The sequence below is a fragment of the Cnephaeus nilssonii genome, assembly GCF_951640355.1.
Source record: "Cnephaeus nilssonii genome assembly, chromosome: 15".
Taxonomy (NCBI): Eukaryota; Metazoa; Chordata; class Mammalia; order Chiroptera; family Vespertilionidae; genus Cnephaeus; species Cnephaeus nilssonii.
Window position 1 is genome coordinate 65,744,062 of NC_137086.1, and position 15,416 is coordinate 65,759,477.

The 15,416-nt window shown below is 58.7% G+C and overlaps 1 protein-coding gene across 2 annotated transcripts in view; it reads left to right on the forward strand.

Annotated features, from left to right (window-relative positions):
* Nucleotides 1-10,278, forward strand: part of TGFBRAP1 (transforming growth factor beta receptor associated protein 1) — a 70,871-nt gene extending 60,593 nt beyond the window's left edge. For both annotated transcript variants that reach the window (XM_079791878.1, XM_079791879.1), the window contains exons 8-12: nucleotides 99-242; nucleotides 1,748-1,891; nucleotides 2,623-2,782; nucleotides 5,649-6,103; nucleotides 7,826-10,278. In XM_079791878.1, coding sequence (XP_079648004.1) covers nucleotides 99-242; nucleotides 1,748-1,891; nucleotides 2,623-2,782; nucleotides 5,649-6,103; nucleotides 7,826-8,002 — 1,080 coding nt within the window. In that variant the 3' untranslated portion in view covers nucleotides 8,003-10,278. The remainder of the gene's footprint in view (nucleotides 1-98; nucleotides 243-1,747; nucleotides 1,892-2,622; nucleotides 2,783-5,648; nucleotides 6,104-7,825) is intronic.
* Nucleotides 10,279-15,416: the final 5,138 nt, after the last annotated feature.

Consider the following 15,416-nt stretch of genomic DNA (forward strand, 5'->3'; position numbering starts at 1 on the left):
TTCAGGTATTAAAAGGCCAAGTAAGTGAGGGTGCCCTTTCTCAGCCGGTTCTAGCAGGTACGTCAGCTTGTGCTTCTTCTTCTCGTTGCTCCTGCCAGCTGTGGGTGAACATAGTGAACGGGGAGATTGACGACCCCACGCGCGCAGACCTGTACGACTACGTGGTGGATTTCCTCACCCGCAGCCCCGACCCCGAGCTGGTGTGGAAGTACGCCGACTGGGCCTTACAGAAAAGTGAGGAGGTTTGTGCTTCGTAGATGCATTTGGGGGGTGGGGCAGGGGGCAGGGGCGGTAAAAACAGACAAAACCTGGATGTAGGTGGGTAGGCAAGCTACGCATTGAGCTGTGTCCACTTCCCTTGCTCCCCCTTCATAAGCCCCTGAGCACCTGGCGCCCCAGCGTCTCCGTGCTTTTGGAGATGCGCCATTCAGCGCCCTGTCTGGGGAGAGACGTGGCAGCATAGCCAGGCCCTTCTTAGCATCTTCTGGAAAACGCCCCCTAACTGGGGCTGGCGGCCGTGAGGTCTGTGGACGGGAGCAGGATCCGATGGCTGCTCTGCAGGCTGGGCGCCCGGCCTGGGCCACGCCAGGCGAACCGCTGCCCTGTCTCTGCTCCCACCGCTGTGATGGGGGTTCCTGGGTCTGGAGGAAGGAGGGCAGCGTGAGCAGGACTGGCCCATCTCGGAGGCTGAGGAAGGACGTCCGTGAGAGAGCACCTGTTGGCCCCAGAGGGAACAGCGTGCTCGGGACAGGCCAGAAGCCCGAGGACAGACCCAGAGACGCCCGGGAAAGCCATCGCAGTCAGTTCTCGCCGTCGAGAACGTCTGCGCGGCCTCGCTCCTTTGGAGACAGCGGTGGCTTTCCGACACAGGGCCTTGGCCGCAGGGGCGGATTTCTGCCCCTCTGCAGTGAGTCGGCCGTGTCCTCCCTGTGCTGTCATAGCTGGAGAGTCAGCCCGTGTGCTCCGTGTACGTTTTACACCATCTGCACTCTGCCGTGGCACACGCAGGGCCACGCCGACGTGCTCACGCCCGCTGACAGCCCAGGGCCGGTGCAGCTGAGGACGCCCGCAGCTAAGAGGTGGTCATGGTGCTTGGGCTCTGGGTGCTCTGCCCTGGACCCTGCATCGGTCCCTGACACGTGTCCCCTCTTTAAACAAGGAGACGGCCCCAGCGGGCGCCTAAGGAAGGGAGCCAGGCTCGAGAGCTCTGAACGTCCCCGAGGCGCTACGGTTAGCAGAGCCGAGCTGCGCTGTTCCGCCGATGGGGTTTGTGGCGTGCGAGCGTGTGCGTAAGAGTGCACCCAGTGCCCAGGGCAGGTGCAGGCTGGGTTTGCGGCCCTGCGTGCCCGGCAGCACGTCCTCGGAGCACAGCATTGCACCGTGGGCCCGGGAGACAGGCCGAGGCAGCTTGGAAACCAGGCCGGCCACCAGGCGGTGTCAGCGTCAGGAGCATGGGCTGCTGGGCGGGCAGCCCTGCAGATCCTGCCACTTCCTAGTCAGCCAGTGACCATCCCGGTTTGGGGATGATCTTAACATTACAAAGTCTCACTTTATGGGCTGCTTCCAATAAATGCTTCGTTCTTTAACTTCTGTCCCTTTAAAGGGAATCGCCAGGCTGTGAGGAGGGCAGGGCCCAGCAGCCTCTGCTCCGTCTGCCGGCTTCCTGTGCCTGGGGCTTTCCCCAGAGCGCGGGACACGGTGAGCGGGGCCTGTGCAAAGCCGGCCCTCAGGCGCGCTCTCCCCTCAGGTTGGAGTCCAGGTTTTCACCAAGAGGCCTTTGGAGGAGCAGCAGGACAGTTTCAATCCAGACCATGTGCTCAGTCGCCTTAAGAAATACCCCAACGCCCTTGTCCGGTACCTGGAGCACCTGGTGATGGACAGGAACCTGCAGGTGAGCCCGCGGAGGAGGTCAGGTGTGCAGGTGGCAGCGTCCCGCTCTAAGCGACGGGAGTCGGCGCTAAGATGGGCAGGTGGCCCCCGTGTAACGCCTTCGGTGCCCTGGCTGCCAGCTGTGCCGCTGGTGGTCTGCAGGGAGCTGGTGGTTGTGAGAGAGATGGGAGGAGTAGGTAGCTTCTTACCCTCGTCGCATGTCCACCAGCTTGTACTTTTCTTCTCTAGTCCTTCCTTGTTAAATTTCTTAAAGGAAATGAGAGAAGCTGCACCTCTTTGGAGAATACTGACATCCTGTGGCCCTTACTTCTCCAATGAGAAGTAACCCTTTATAGTTTCCCCGTAAGTTTTACATTTATTTATATTTTTATTGATTTCAGAGAGGAAGGGAGAGAGAGATAGAAACATCAATGATGAGAGAATCATTGATCGGCTGCCTCCTGCACGCCCCCCACTGGGGATTGAGCTCGAAACCTGGGCATGTGCCCCTGACTGGAATCGAACCTGGGACCTTTCACTCTGCAGGCCAAGGCTCTATCCACCAAGCCAAACCAGCTAGGGCCCCCGTAGATTTTAAATTCACCTTCTCTGTGTTGTGGTTTCTGAGAGGCTCTTGACCAGCCGGTGTGTTGTGGGTTGTCCTTACGAATCCACCGGATCCCCTCGGCACTGCGGCCGGGCACCCAGTCTCCCCCTTTGCGAACACGCGTTTGCTTGGCCCGTTTCCTGCAGAGGGAAGAGTACCACACACGCCTGGCCCTCCTCTACCTGGACGCGGTGCTGCAGCGGACGCCCGGCGCCGGCGGCTCGGGGGCCGAGGTGACGGAGACCCAGGCGAAGCTGCGACGCCTGCTGCAGAAGTCCGACTTGTACCGAGTCCACTTCCTGATGGGTGAGGAGGAGCTCGCGGTCTCCACGATAACCTGCGGGTGGCAGGAGCGGGGGAAGGCTCCGGCATCGCTCCTGTGATTCTGTGGGTGATTCCTGGAGCCTTTAAGGCACAAAGCCAGCCCCGCTGGAGGGGGGCGCCGCTCCCGGGCCTCCCCGCCCAGTGGGCAGCGGCCCTTTCCCTGCAGGCAGGGCTCATGAGTCACAGGCCATGCTCTATAGTCTCCACAGACAATTAGTGAGGACCCGCTGCGCTCAGGTGAGCCGGGCCAGCTCCCTGCGCACTCTGACCCCTAGCTCTCCCTCGGCCGGTCCGTGCATAGCCGTGCTTTATGAGCCTCTCTGTTTAAAGGTCTTACGTAATACCAGCTGGTTCGTGAACACTGTCTCACAGCAGCAGCGCTCTGAGTCAGCCTCCCCGAGGCTCAGGGGACACACCGCTTCTGAGAGGCACCGCCTTCCTGTGCTCCCAGCGTAGACGCGTCCAGCACTGCTTGGGCCGTTTTAAATGCTGACACCACCCACAGAAGCACAGCAGTGCTCCACCCGGACCCTCCGTGGACCGTGATCCGCACACGGGTGTGCCCAGTGAGGGCCGAGCATCGCTTTGCTTGACCTGTCGCTGGCTCACCTGTTTGGCCACGCTGGGCCAGGCCACGGATGCCTCAGAAGCACCACAAGTATTGATTTTGGAGTTACAAATAGATGCTGGTGAGGAGGCACATAGAGAATCTGCAAATACTGGGGACTGACTGTGTGTATCCCAGGCATAGGTCACAACGCTCAGCACGCAGTGTGACGCTTATTTCCTGACCTTTATAGCAGAGGAATGTGAAGCTCAGAGCAGGTGCCCAGCAGGCCCAGCTCGCCAGCCCCACAGCAGGCGTTCCGAGCAGGCATGGGCTCAAGGTTTCGCGTGGAGGCCAACACTTGCCCACAGCCACCGCCCATTATGATTGGTCAGTGGCCGTACTATCATGCTTGTTCAGCATTTTTATTGGCCCTGACTTACGTCCTACTTTATGCTGTACCGATCCCTTCATAAAAACTTCATGCTACTCATCGTTTGTTGATGAGTGTTTTTAGTCAGCCTCCTTTTTGGAGCATGCGTAGTGTCAGACATGCACAGAGGATAGAGAGTGGTGTGGCTGGATTCCTGTCCTCGTAACCGAAGGTCAGGTGAGGGCCCAGGGAGTGGCAGGCCAGGCCTTGGGTGGATGGGCCGGGGAGCCGCCCAGAGGCGGTCCTGGTCTGGCAGTCATAAAAGGTAAGCCTGGGAGCTGGCGGGAAGGGGGTGTCCCCAAGACTGGAACAGCACTGCAACTCAGACACCACCGCCCCCTGTGAGTCAGGTGACTCGGGGGTCACTGGGGCACGTGGCATAGTAGTTCCTGCCAAGCCCACCATGGGGGCGAGAGTCAAGCATGAACGAGACGGCGACGTGAAGGTGTAGGTCCCCGTTAGACCTTCCCGTCCCCATCTGTGCCTCTCCCTGTCCCTCCCGGGCGGGTCCGCTTAGGAATGAGGGTCCGGGGCTGTGAGGCCGTGGTGCCTGTGTCGGTGCAGTGGGTGGCCTGCGGCGGAGCCAGCCCTTGGCTGCGGGACTGGTGGTGCCCACCGTGTGCGCCAGGCCTGGATGTAGCCAGACTTCAAATGCAAAGGCCTGTAAGCGGACTCAACCTTGTCCCCGGAGAGGTGGTCCGTGGGAGAGACCTTACGTTACCGTCCTGGTTGGCAGGGAGTGGGCAGGCACTGATGAGACGCGGCCCACCCAGGGCAGCTGGCCAGCTGCTGCTCCTCTGCTGGTGCCCTTTACTTATAACCTGGACATTTCCATGTGAAACAAACAGGAAAGTCTTTAGGCCAAGCACGTCAAGCTCAAAGGCCAACACGGGCCAAATAAACAAGGTTGAAGTGTATGTGGGCCGCAAAAAACAGAAGCTTCAATTTTCATAGAAACGTAGGTTATTTCTATAGAGACATGCTGAATACAAAGGGCTGAAATAAATGAGTCATCGTTAACAAAATAATAGAACATTTTAATAAAAATATTTTTTCTTGCACATTAACTTACCAGACACTGAATAACTACACAAATTAATACGCGTAATGCAAATAAACCTATTTTTCTTGTTCTCCGAAAGCGAAATATTTCCTGTGGAGCACACCAAACAAGTCAGTACAAGACTAATGACATGGCCATCGGCTGCTGAAATATTCGCTGCTAGTATTAGTGGGGAGAAATGGGCGCCTGCGCATAAGGTGCATGAGGGAAATGAATGCAACACAATTATAGTAATCAGTCATTGTAGTTCGTTATTAATAGTTATGTGTAACAGGATATTGTAAAAATTAAGTGACAAAATTTTTATTAAAACGTTTCTTACGTACCGTTATATTGGCTGGGCCGCATGCGGCCTGTGGGCTACAAGTTTGACATGCTTGCTTTAGGCCTGTGTAGACGTGGATTTTAGCAATGTGGACCCATATGCCTTTGCATGGAATAGAGTTTAGATTAGAGTAAAGGGGTTTGGCCGACTGTATGGCGAGAGGTGGCATTATCTGCGACGCTTTTCTGCGTTAGTCGAGAGGCACTCGCTGGAAAGGGGGTCCTGCGGGCCGGTTGGAGGCCCCGTGCTGGCACGCAGGTCCCCGGGCCTTCTGAGACCAGGGTCCTGTGTTTCGTTCATTCTCTAAACTCTGAGCCAAAGCTGTGTTCTGCGACCTGCCTGTCCTGAGAGAGAGGCAGCACGTGTCTTTAGCGTTAGGGACACCAGATGCAAAGTGTGGACACGGTCTGGGGCGGGGCGTAGGAGCGGCCGGGCGCCAGTTTGGCCTCGCGCTGTTCTGACCCGTGGTTCTGCCCACAGAGAGAGTGCGGGGCGCTGACCTGCCCATGGAGAGGGCCATCCTGCACGGGAAGCTGGAGGAGCACGAGCAGGCCCTGCGCACCCTGGCGCTCGAGCTGGGGGACTTCCCTGCGGCCGAGGACTACTGCGCCTGGCGCTCCGCGGGCAGGGAGCCGGCCTACCGGCGGCGGCTCTTCCACACGCTGCTGGGCCTGTACCTGGGCCCCGGCCCCGGCGCTCCCACCTCCGCCCCCTTCTCCGCGGAGCTGGCCGTGGCCGCCGTGGACCTCCTGAACCGCCACGCCGCGGAGTTTGACGCCGCCCAGGTTCTGCAGCTGCTGCCGGGCACCTGGTCGGTGCAGCTGCTCTGCCCGTTCCTGACGGGCGCCATGCGGGACAGCACCCACGCCAGGAGGACCGCGCAGGTGGCGCTCGGACTGGCCACGTCGGAGAACCTGATCTATAAGCACGACCAGGTGAGAGCCAGGCGCTCCTGACGTGAGTGCGCCGTGTGCCGTGCGTTTTGCCTGGGGAACATTCTGTCAGTGTTTTCTCCGCAGCGTCGGTCTGTGTGACGCTCGGAGAGGCCTGTGCGTGGCAGGCGCGGGCCGTGTCCCGTGGTGCGTGCTTTCTCCCCTTCCCAAGACGAGGGTCAGGAAGGCAGGCGCACGCTGTGCGTCGGGCACTTTTCCGCATTTGGCATCATGATAGCGCTTCATCATCACAGCATTTGAATGCAGCACTACTATTCTCTCTGTCTCACAGGCGGGGACACTGAGGCACAGAGCAGTCACGTCAATGGAAGAGCCAGGCGCGCGTCCCAGCCCCTCGGAACGCCGCATCTCGGTCCCTCTGTCACTCAGCTCGGGCGGCCCTAGCAAATGCCCGCCTCGGGTTAGACTGCAGGCACTTGTTTCTCACCTTACAGGGGCTGGGAGGCGAAGACGCGTGGCCGGCAGATTCCCTGCCTGGTGCGGACTCCCTGGCCCTCCCTGCGTCCTCACGCAGCAGAGCCAGCTCTAGCCTCTCCCTCTTCTGACGGCCCTACTCCCGTTTTGGGCGCCCACCATGGCCTCATCTGACCTTAGCACCTGCCACGGGCCCCACCTCCAAATACCATCACATTAGCAATTAGGGCTCCAACCTATGAATTGGGGGGCACAAAATTCAGTCCGCAACAGCCCCCCAACTACCCTCCCTCTGGAGACCCCTCCGTAGAAGGAGCGGTCTCCCGGAGCAGGAGCCGGCCTGTCCCCCTTGGAAGCGTCATTGGCTCCCCAGGGGAGAGGTCGATGCCTGGAAGATTCCGTCTCACCTCTTTGGCCCGTCACGGCTCGCCAGCACATGTGGCACCTCCCAGGGTGACACGCTGTCCACATGTATGGCCTTCGTTCCTGCCGTTCTGTCGGGGTGGTCTCACCTGTCCCTTCATGTCTGGGGACCACCTGCAGGAAACCCAGCCAGGCGGTGCCCCTCGTGGGACCTTCACACCCCTAAGCAGGTTAACCACTCTGAGCACACCTTTCGTAATTGCTTGGGTTCCTTGAGAGCAGGAAATGTCATTTATGATCTCAGTACTCCTCAGTGTTCCTAGAGCCAAGCCAGGCGTCCCGAGGGCGTTGAATAAATGTTGGATGACTGATGACGCTAATGTGTCCAAGGTGAACTCACCAGGTTGCCGCTCAGTCCCTGCACCAGGCTGCCGTGTCGGCCGCAGGGAATTGTGGCTCTTAGCTGGCGATGGAGTCACAGCTCGGGCTTGTCAGTACCTTAAGGAAAGAAAACGCGTCCTAGGACGTCAGGAATGTGCCGCTAACCAGCCCTGTGGCTTTGACCAGGTGCCTTGTTCGCGCCTTCCTCGGCCTGCTTGTCTGAGAGGCCCCGGGAGTGAGGGTGGTGCGGTCTCATTCAGCTCTAAGAGCACCCACGGTGAGCAGGCCTCGCTGGAGTGCACCCGAGCTCAGAGAGCGTCCGAGGGGCCGCCAGACAAGCACCAGTGATGCCTGTAAAATAAGAGAGCGGTTCCGAGGCTGTGTGCTCTCCAGGGACTAAGGCTGTGTTTGTTTGTTTTCACTTGTAATGTTTTGTCTCAGGAAGTTGATATTAAAGCAATGCTCATCAGTAACAGGGATCCCCGGGGAAAGCGTGTCTGAGAAACTGCACAGCAACCTGTGAGCACCCTGTCTTTGTCTCCTCAGATGAAGGTGAAAAGGAGCTCATTCCGGCTCTCAGACAGACAGCTGTGCCAGGTGTGCCGCCGTCCCTTCGGCGAGCCCGTGTTTGTGAGATACCCAGCCGGTGACCTCGTCCACACCCACTGTGCTGCCAGCAGACACACGAACCCCAGCGCCCCCCGCCCTGGCGCTCGGACTTGAAGGGGCCACCTGGGCACCAGGGGGACCTCGAGTTCTTCGCACACCAATGCAAGGAGCAGAGAGCGCTGGCGCCATGCCAGCCAAGACAGGCGGCATCTCGGGGCCGGGAGACTCGGTCAGTGTGAAACAAGGACTCCTCCCTGCTGCCCAGTCGGCATGAATGTACACAGAAAGCCCACAACGGAAAAGTGAGCCTTCCCGCGCACCCCCAGGACTGGCGCCCACGCCCACCTTCAGGCACACGCTTGCCCTGGGGCATTTCCTTCAGGGTGGCCCGCAGGTGACACCGTCAGCCCGGGGAGTGGCCAGGGCAGAGTCCTGTGCGGGCAGGTTTCACGTCGCACTTTTCCTCCCGCGTGGTGCGCGCTCCATCCACCGCACAGCGGCTGCTTCCCGATGACCTCGGGGGCTCTGCTCTTGCCCTTGGCATTGGCGGGCCTGGGAGGTGTGTCCGTTCCCTCCTGTTTCCCATCCGGCTCCCCACCCTGAGAGCGCTCCCTTTGGGTGAACGGTATGCTTCTGGCTTCTAGCAGGTGAACACCACTACGAAACTGATGAAGGCCGAGAGAGAGGCTGCCTGCCCGTCGGGACGACGGCGGAGACGGAGCCGTGGGGACAGGGCCCATGCGTGTGCCCCTCACTGCCGGCGTCTGCTGGTCTGAAACTCCACCGTCAATGTGCTTGACTAAACATTTTTATTTGAAGTTATATTATCTTTGTAATATTTCTCTTATTTAGAAAATCATCTGTCGTACTTGTTAGGGATGTTTTTTCTTGTTAAAATGTACCTCCTGTTGAATACTTGGGAAATTAAAGGGAAACAATGAGCACAACCCGAGTGTGTTTTCAGGAGAGGCCGGCCTCCCCGCACTCGCAGCGGGGCGGGCAGTGGGCGGCGCTGCCGCTGCGCACGGTGAGGTGGCCGCCTTTGCTGCAGGTGATGCCGCCCGAGAGGAGGCCCAGCCTGGCCGCCTTACCTCCAGCACTTCACACGCCGCTCTGGGTTCCTGGTGACGGCGAAACGAATGCCCGTCGTCCCAGACTGCTGATGCGTCCTGTGGTTCCTGCACCGCCCGCGGACTTCTTCGTTTTGGTGACTGATTCTGTTAGGGGTGGAAAATAAAGACACTGTACCCCGATGCAAGGCTTGCAAGCAAGCATCAGCGTCTGAGGAGAGAACCCTGGAACACGCCCTCCCGCAGCCTCAGCCTTACGGAGGGGGATGAAGAGCCCACTCCAGTCTTTAAAAACCTTCTGCACTAGGAATGGTCAGCGTTCCTTTTCCTTTGTGATGCCAACTGGGCCAAGAAGGCAGCGGCATCCACGCCTTCTTTCCTAACTAAGTCTCCGTGAGCTCAGGCAGAGAGAATGAAGGAATTCTGCCTGCAGCGCAGCCACGTGCTGTTACTCGGGGTGGACACAGCCCAGCCGGGACTTACCCTGCGGATGGCGTGCAGAATCACCATATTACTGTGCATATCACCGTTCAACTTGTGTGCTTGGATTTACTCCTCGAAGAACGGGCGACTAGTCCATGCAATATGCACTTTGCAAAGCACTGTTTCTCTACTCAGAATGGGTAAAATCTTGAAAAAGTCTTGTGATTGCTCATTTCTAACTTGGGGCCTCTACTCAGTCTCTTTTTTCTCTGAACATTGATCAATACTTTGAAATGTTTGTTTTCCTTTAGAATAATGGGAATTGAAGTTGAACAGTTTTCCAGCTCTCTGTGACACTGCAGAATTGTCTCCTGTGTTCAAAACCGTTCTCTAATCTTTCTCAAACTCCCACAAGGCTCTTTTCTCAAATCATATTTTGAAAAGAAATACATGTTCTTTCCACAGGCCTGCTGCTTTGTGACCGTGCTGTTGAATAGAGCAGTTAGAAGCACCACTCAGCCCCTTTTCCCTCCAGGTTCTGTGTGACCATTCTAGTTAAAACAGCATGCTCCGAACTCAGTTGTCATTGTATGTTCTGTGCGCAAGACTGTCTAATTTTATGGCCTGTGGATCTGCTGTTGCCTGTCGAGAACTACCAGGGGGAGTGTAGGCTGTGGGGCACGGGCCTGGCTCAGCCCCGGGAACCGTGCTGGAGGGAGGGGCCTCGGTCACACCATGGAGCGATGCCTGTCACACAGCTGGGGTAGCCCTTGCTTTTTGCTTGCTCTCCTATGGACACTGTTGTCCTTGCAACTCTATCCTTTGCCCCTGGTTGGGTCCCAAATACACAAGATGTACAAATGTAAACTTGATTTTATTAAAATTCTTTTAATTCTTTGTCCTTTCTGTAGTTTTTTTTTTTTTTTAAATAAAATTCACTTGATAAAGGGAGGGTGTCCACTCGCCCAGTGGTGCCTAGCCTGCGGAGTTCCAGAGCTCACGCCTCCTTACCTGGGCTCCTCCCGGCACCGGCAGGATTTCCAGGGCCGCCCCGTAAAGTTTTTGTTATTACTGCACCACATTTTAAATGGTCCACTCCTCATTTCTCTCCTGCACACTCACGTTGCTCCTTGACTGCCCCTTCAGGTACATGGTGTCCTGAGGAGTCAATGGAGGTTTCTGGTTACTTCTGACATACTTTACCTTTTAGCTAAACACTCTCAGTAAGCCTGCTGCCCTTGCATTTCTAATCCTCAATGTATTCAAGGAATAGAACCTTTAAAAAATTTTACCATTTAGATGTTAATTTCCCTCTTAGAACCCTGTTCATAGCAGGTCTGGGATGTTCTGTGGAGTGACTTTGCCTGGCATTCTCTCACCCAGGCCTGGCCCCGCCCAGCACTGTCCTGGGCTCTCTCACCCAAGCCTGGCCCCGCCCAGCACTGTCCTGGGCTCTCTCTCTCTCACCCAAGCCTGGCCCCGCCCAGCACTGTCCTGGGCTCTCTCTCACCCAGGCATGGCCCCGCCCAGCACTGTCCTGGGCTCTCTCTCACCCAGGCCTGGCCCCACCCAGCACTGTCCTGCCCTCTCTCTCATCCAGGCCTGGCCCCGCCCAGCACTGTCCTGGCCTCTCTCTCACCCAGGCCTGGCCCCCCCGCCCAGCACTGTCCTGGGCTCTCTCTCACCCAGGCCTGGCCCTGCCCAGCACTGTCCTGGGCTCTCTCTCACCCAGGCCTGGCCCCGCCCAGCACTGTCCTGCCCTCTCTCTCATCCAGGCCTGGCCCCGCCCAGCACTGTCCTGGCCTCTCTCTCACCCAGGCCTGGCCCCCCCGCCCAGCACTGTCCTGGGCTCTCTCTCACCCAGGCCTGGCCCTGCCCAGCACTGTCCTGGGCTCTCTCTCACCCAGGCCTGGCCCCGCCCAGCACTGTCCTGGCCTCTCTCTCTCACCCAGGCCTGGCCCCGCCCAGCACTGTCCTGGGCTCTCTCTCACCCAGGCCTGGCCCCGCCCAGCACTGTCCTGGGCTCTCTCTCACCCAGGCCTGGCCCCGCCCAGCACTGTCCTGGGCTCTCTCTCACCCAGGCCTGGCCCCGCCCAGCACTGTCCTGGGCTCTCTCTCACCCAGGCCTGGCCCCGCCCAGCACTGTCCTGGGCTCTCTCTCACCCAGGCCTGGCCCCGCCCAGCACTGTCCTGCCCTCTCTCTCACCCAAGCCTGGCCCCGCCCAGCACTGTCCAGGGCTCTCTCTCATCCAGGCCTGGCCCCGCCCAGCACTGTCCTGGACTCTCTCTCATCCAGGCCTGGCCCCGCCCAGCACTGTCCAGGGCTCTCTCTCATCCAGGCCTGGCCCCGCCCAGCACTGTCCTGGGCTCTCTCTCTCATCCAGGCCTGGCCCCGCCCAGCACTGTCCTGCCCACTCTCTCATCCAGGCCTGGCCCCGCCCAGCACTGTCCTGGCCTCTCTCTCACCCAGGCCTGGCCCTGCCCAGCACTGTCCTGGGCTCTCTCTCACCCAGGCCTGGCCCCGCCCAGCACTGTCCTGGGCTCTCTCTCACCCAGGCCTGGCCCCGCCCAGCACTGTCCTGGGCTCTCTCTCTCACCCAGGCCTGGCCCCGCCCAGCACTGTCCTGGGCTCTCTCTCTCACCCAGGCCTGGCCCTGCCCAGCACTGTCCTGGGCTCTCTCTCATCCAGGCCTGGCCCCGCCCAGCACTGTCCTGGACTCTCTCTCATCCAGGCCTGGCCCCGCCCAGCACTGTCCTGGGCTCTCTCTCACCCAGGCCTGGCCCCGCCCAGCACTGTCCTGGGCTCTCTCTCTCACCCAGGCCTGGCCCTGCCCAGCACTGTCCTGGGCTCTCTCTCTCATCCAGGCCTGGCCCCGCCCAGCACTGTCCTGCCCACTCTCTCATCCAGGCCTGGCCCCGCCCAGCACTGTCCTGGCCTCTCTCTCACCCAGGCCTGGCCCTGCCCAGCACTGTCCTGGGCTCTCTCTCATCCAGGCCTGGCCCCGCCCAGCACTGTCCTGGGCTCTCTCTCTCACCCAGGCCTGGCCCTGCCCAGCACTGTCCTGGGCTCTCTCTCTCATCCAGGCCTGGCCCCGCCCAGCACTGTCCTGCCCACTCTCTCATCCAGGCCTGGCCCCGCCCAGCACTGTCCTGGCCTCTCTCTCACCCAGGCCTGGCCCTGCCCAGCACTGTCCTGGGCTCTCTCTCACCCAGGCCTGGCCCCGCCCAGCACTGTCCTGGGCTCTCTCTCACCCAGGCCTGGCCCCGCCCAGCACTGTCCTGGGCTCTCTCTCTCACCCAGGCCTGGCCCCGCCCAGCACTGTCCTGGGCTCTCTCTCTCACCCAGGCCTGGCCCTGCCCAGCACTGTCCTGGGCTCTCTCTCTCTCACCCAGGCCTGGCCCCGCCCAGCACTGTCCTGGGCTCTCTCTCATCCAGGCCTGGCCCCGCCCAGCACTGTCCTGGACTCTCTCTCATCCAGGCCTGGCCCCGCCCAGCACTGTCCAGGGCTCTCTCTCATCCAGGCCTGGCCCCGCCCAGCACTGTCCTGGGCTCTCTCTCATCCAGGCCTGGCCCCGCCCAGCACTGTCCTGCCCTCTCTCTCATCCAGGCCTGGCCCCGCCCAGCACTGTCCAGGGCTCTCTCTCATCCAGGCCTGGCCCCGCCCAGCACTGTCCAGGGCTCTCTCTCACCCAGGCCTGGCCCCGCCCAGCACTGTCCTGGGCTCTCTCTCTCACCCAGGCCTGGACTCGCCCTGAGCACAGGGTGAGCTGACATAGGCCGACATTTCTGTGCTGCATGTCACCCGGGCTGGTAGGGGGGGTGCACGAGTCATCCATATTTCAAGTTGAAGAAACTGAGGCAGGGTGTTGGGTGGTTGTCCTATGGCTGAGGCACACCAAGCCAGAGCTCTGCCCAGCCGGCAGGTTCCCTGCCTGCTGCTTCACCAACCACGAACAGAAGCAAAACCCAGGAACCAGCCCAGTGCTGACTACGCCTGCCGAAAACCCTGGGGCAGCAACGTGGCTGTTCTTTTTGCATTTCCATGTCATTGGTATGGGGAGGTTCATTCACACGTTAGGGGTGAAGGGGGGTGCAGAGGCTTACCCACCTGACCAGACTGGAGAGGTGTGGACTCACGCTGCCTGACCCGGTGACTGAGTAAGAAAGAGTGAACTGATGGCGGAGAGACTCCGCTCAATGGGCCGTGGCTGTGTTAGGAGTAATTAGATACTAACACCCATCTGCTCTTAGCAGCTCTGTCAAGCTTACTACTGAAATGAAAGTGTACAGGAATCTAGCCCATATGGACGAGAGGCCCTTTTACCACCTCAGAAAGCTAAGCGGCGGGAGCACCGCCTAACGGCGTGTTAATGCCGCGCTCGGAGACGAGCGCTGGAATTAATGAGGCCTGCTTTTCTTTGCTGGCAGCTGGGGGACACACCGCTAATTCAGTCTGCACTCCAGAGTGGTCAGCTAGCTAAACGAGACCGGCAAGAAGGGATTACAAAGCAACACACGGCTCAACAGGCCAGGGGTGACTTGGGAAGTAACATGTTACCACGCGGTGTCGGGAAACCTGGGTCTCTGACTCCACCAGCCAAGTGTGGTCCTGGGCAAGTCACACCCTCGAGACTTCGTGGTGCCATCGCAGACTAGAGGCAGAGCGGGTGCTGTCTGAGGGCCCTTCAAAGAAAGTCAGGCCGGAGCAGTGGGCGTGGGCCAGCCTCTGACAGCAAACGCTGCCCCACAGGTTCTTGGGTCTCTCAGGGCAGCATCCAGCTCAGGAACTGGGCTGCAGGGTCCCCATGGCTGTCTGAGCTCCCAGAGCCCCAACCCCTGGAGTCCCAACCCCCATATCCCAACCCCTGGAGTCTCAACCCCCATATCCCAACCCCTGGAGTCTCGCTGTGTGGCAGAGACCAGGGAAGTGCCTCTGGCTGCCACCTGCCGGTTCCAGAGCTGCCACCTCCCGCTGCGAGAGGAGCTGGTCTGTACGAGCCCTTTCCAATAGCGGGCCTTCAGACACCCGCTCTGCCAGCGTTTTCCAGTCTGGGCTGCACGAATCCCTTTGCCTTTCCTCATGGCTCCCACAGTCCCTCACATTATGGCCCTCTTTCCCCGGGAACGTTTTCTGTTCGCTTCACTTGAAATACTAGTTTTTCCCTTTCAGATTCCATTGGTGTTGACTGAGCTGGGGAGGCAGATTCCCAGTGTGAGTGGGGGCGGGGGGGTGGGGAAGAGGGGGAAGGGGGACCCAGAGCATGCGCACATCACTACCCTCACCTGGCTCTTGCAGCCCCATGAGTTCATGACTGAGCTAGAGCAACGTGTGCATGCAGTGGGCTGGGTGGTCCGTCGCCCCCACCTCCGCAGCCCGCACATTACAGTAAGACCCCAGACTTTTCTAAACTGCTATTCAATAGATTGCTGACTTGCAGTAACTGTTGACTTCAGCTCAGAAATAAATATAACTGAAATGCTAAATGTCTGCTTTCTTGAGAGTTAGAGTGCAAGAAGCATTGCCGCGGGTGAGGTTTGCACAGCTAACGGCATTTGATTATCACTTTGATTTCAGTTAATTTACAAGAAAGTATCCACTTTATAGGACTAAACAGTCAGAAATTCAATTTCCTGTCCCCCCCCCCCCCCCAAAAAAAAGACAGGTTACAACATTCTAATATGTCTATACACTGAGTGGCCAGATTATTATGATCTCTGAACGCATAATAATCTGGCCACTCAGTGTCTATCCTATATAATAAAAGGCTAATATGCAAATTGTCCCCTCAACCAAGAGTTCGACCAGCAGGCAGGCCGGCCAACCGCCCATGTCCCCTCCCCCTGGCCAGGCTGGCTGGACCCCACCCATGCATGAATTCATGCACTGGGCCTCTAATATATATATATATATATATATATATATATATATATATATACTGAGTGGCCAGATTATTATGCGTTCAGAGATCATAATAATCTGGCCACTCAGTGTATATTTTTTTTGTGGACTCTTTCAAACATTTATTAAAAAAGC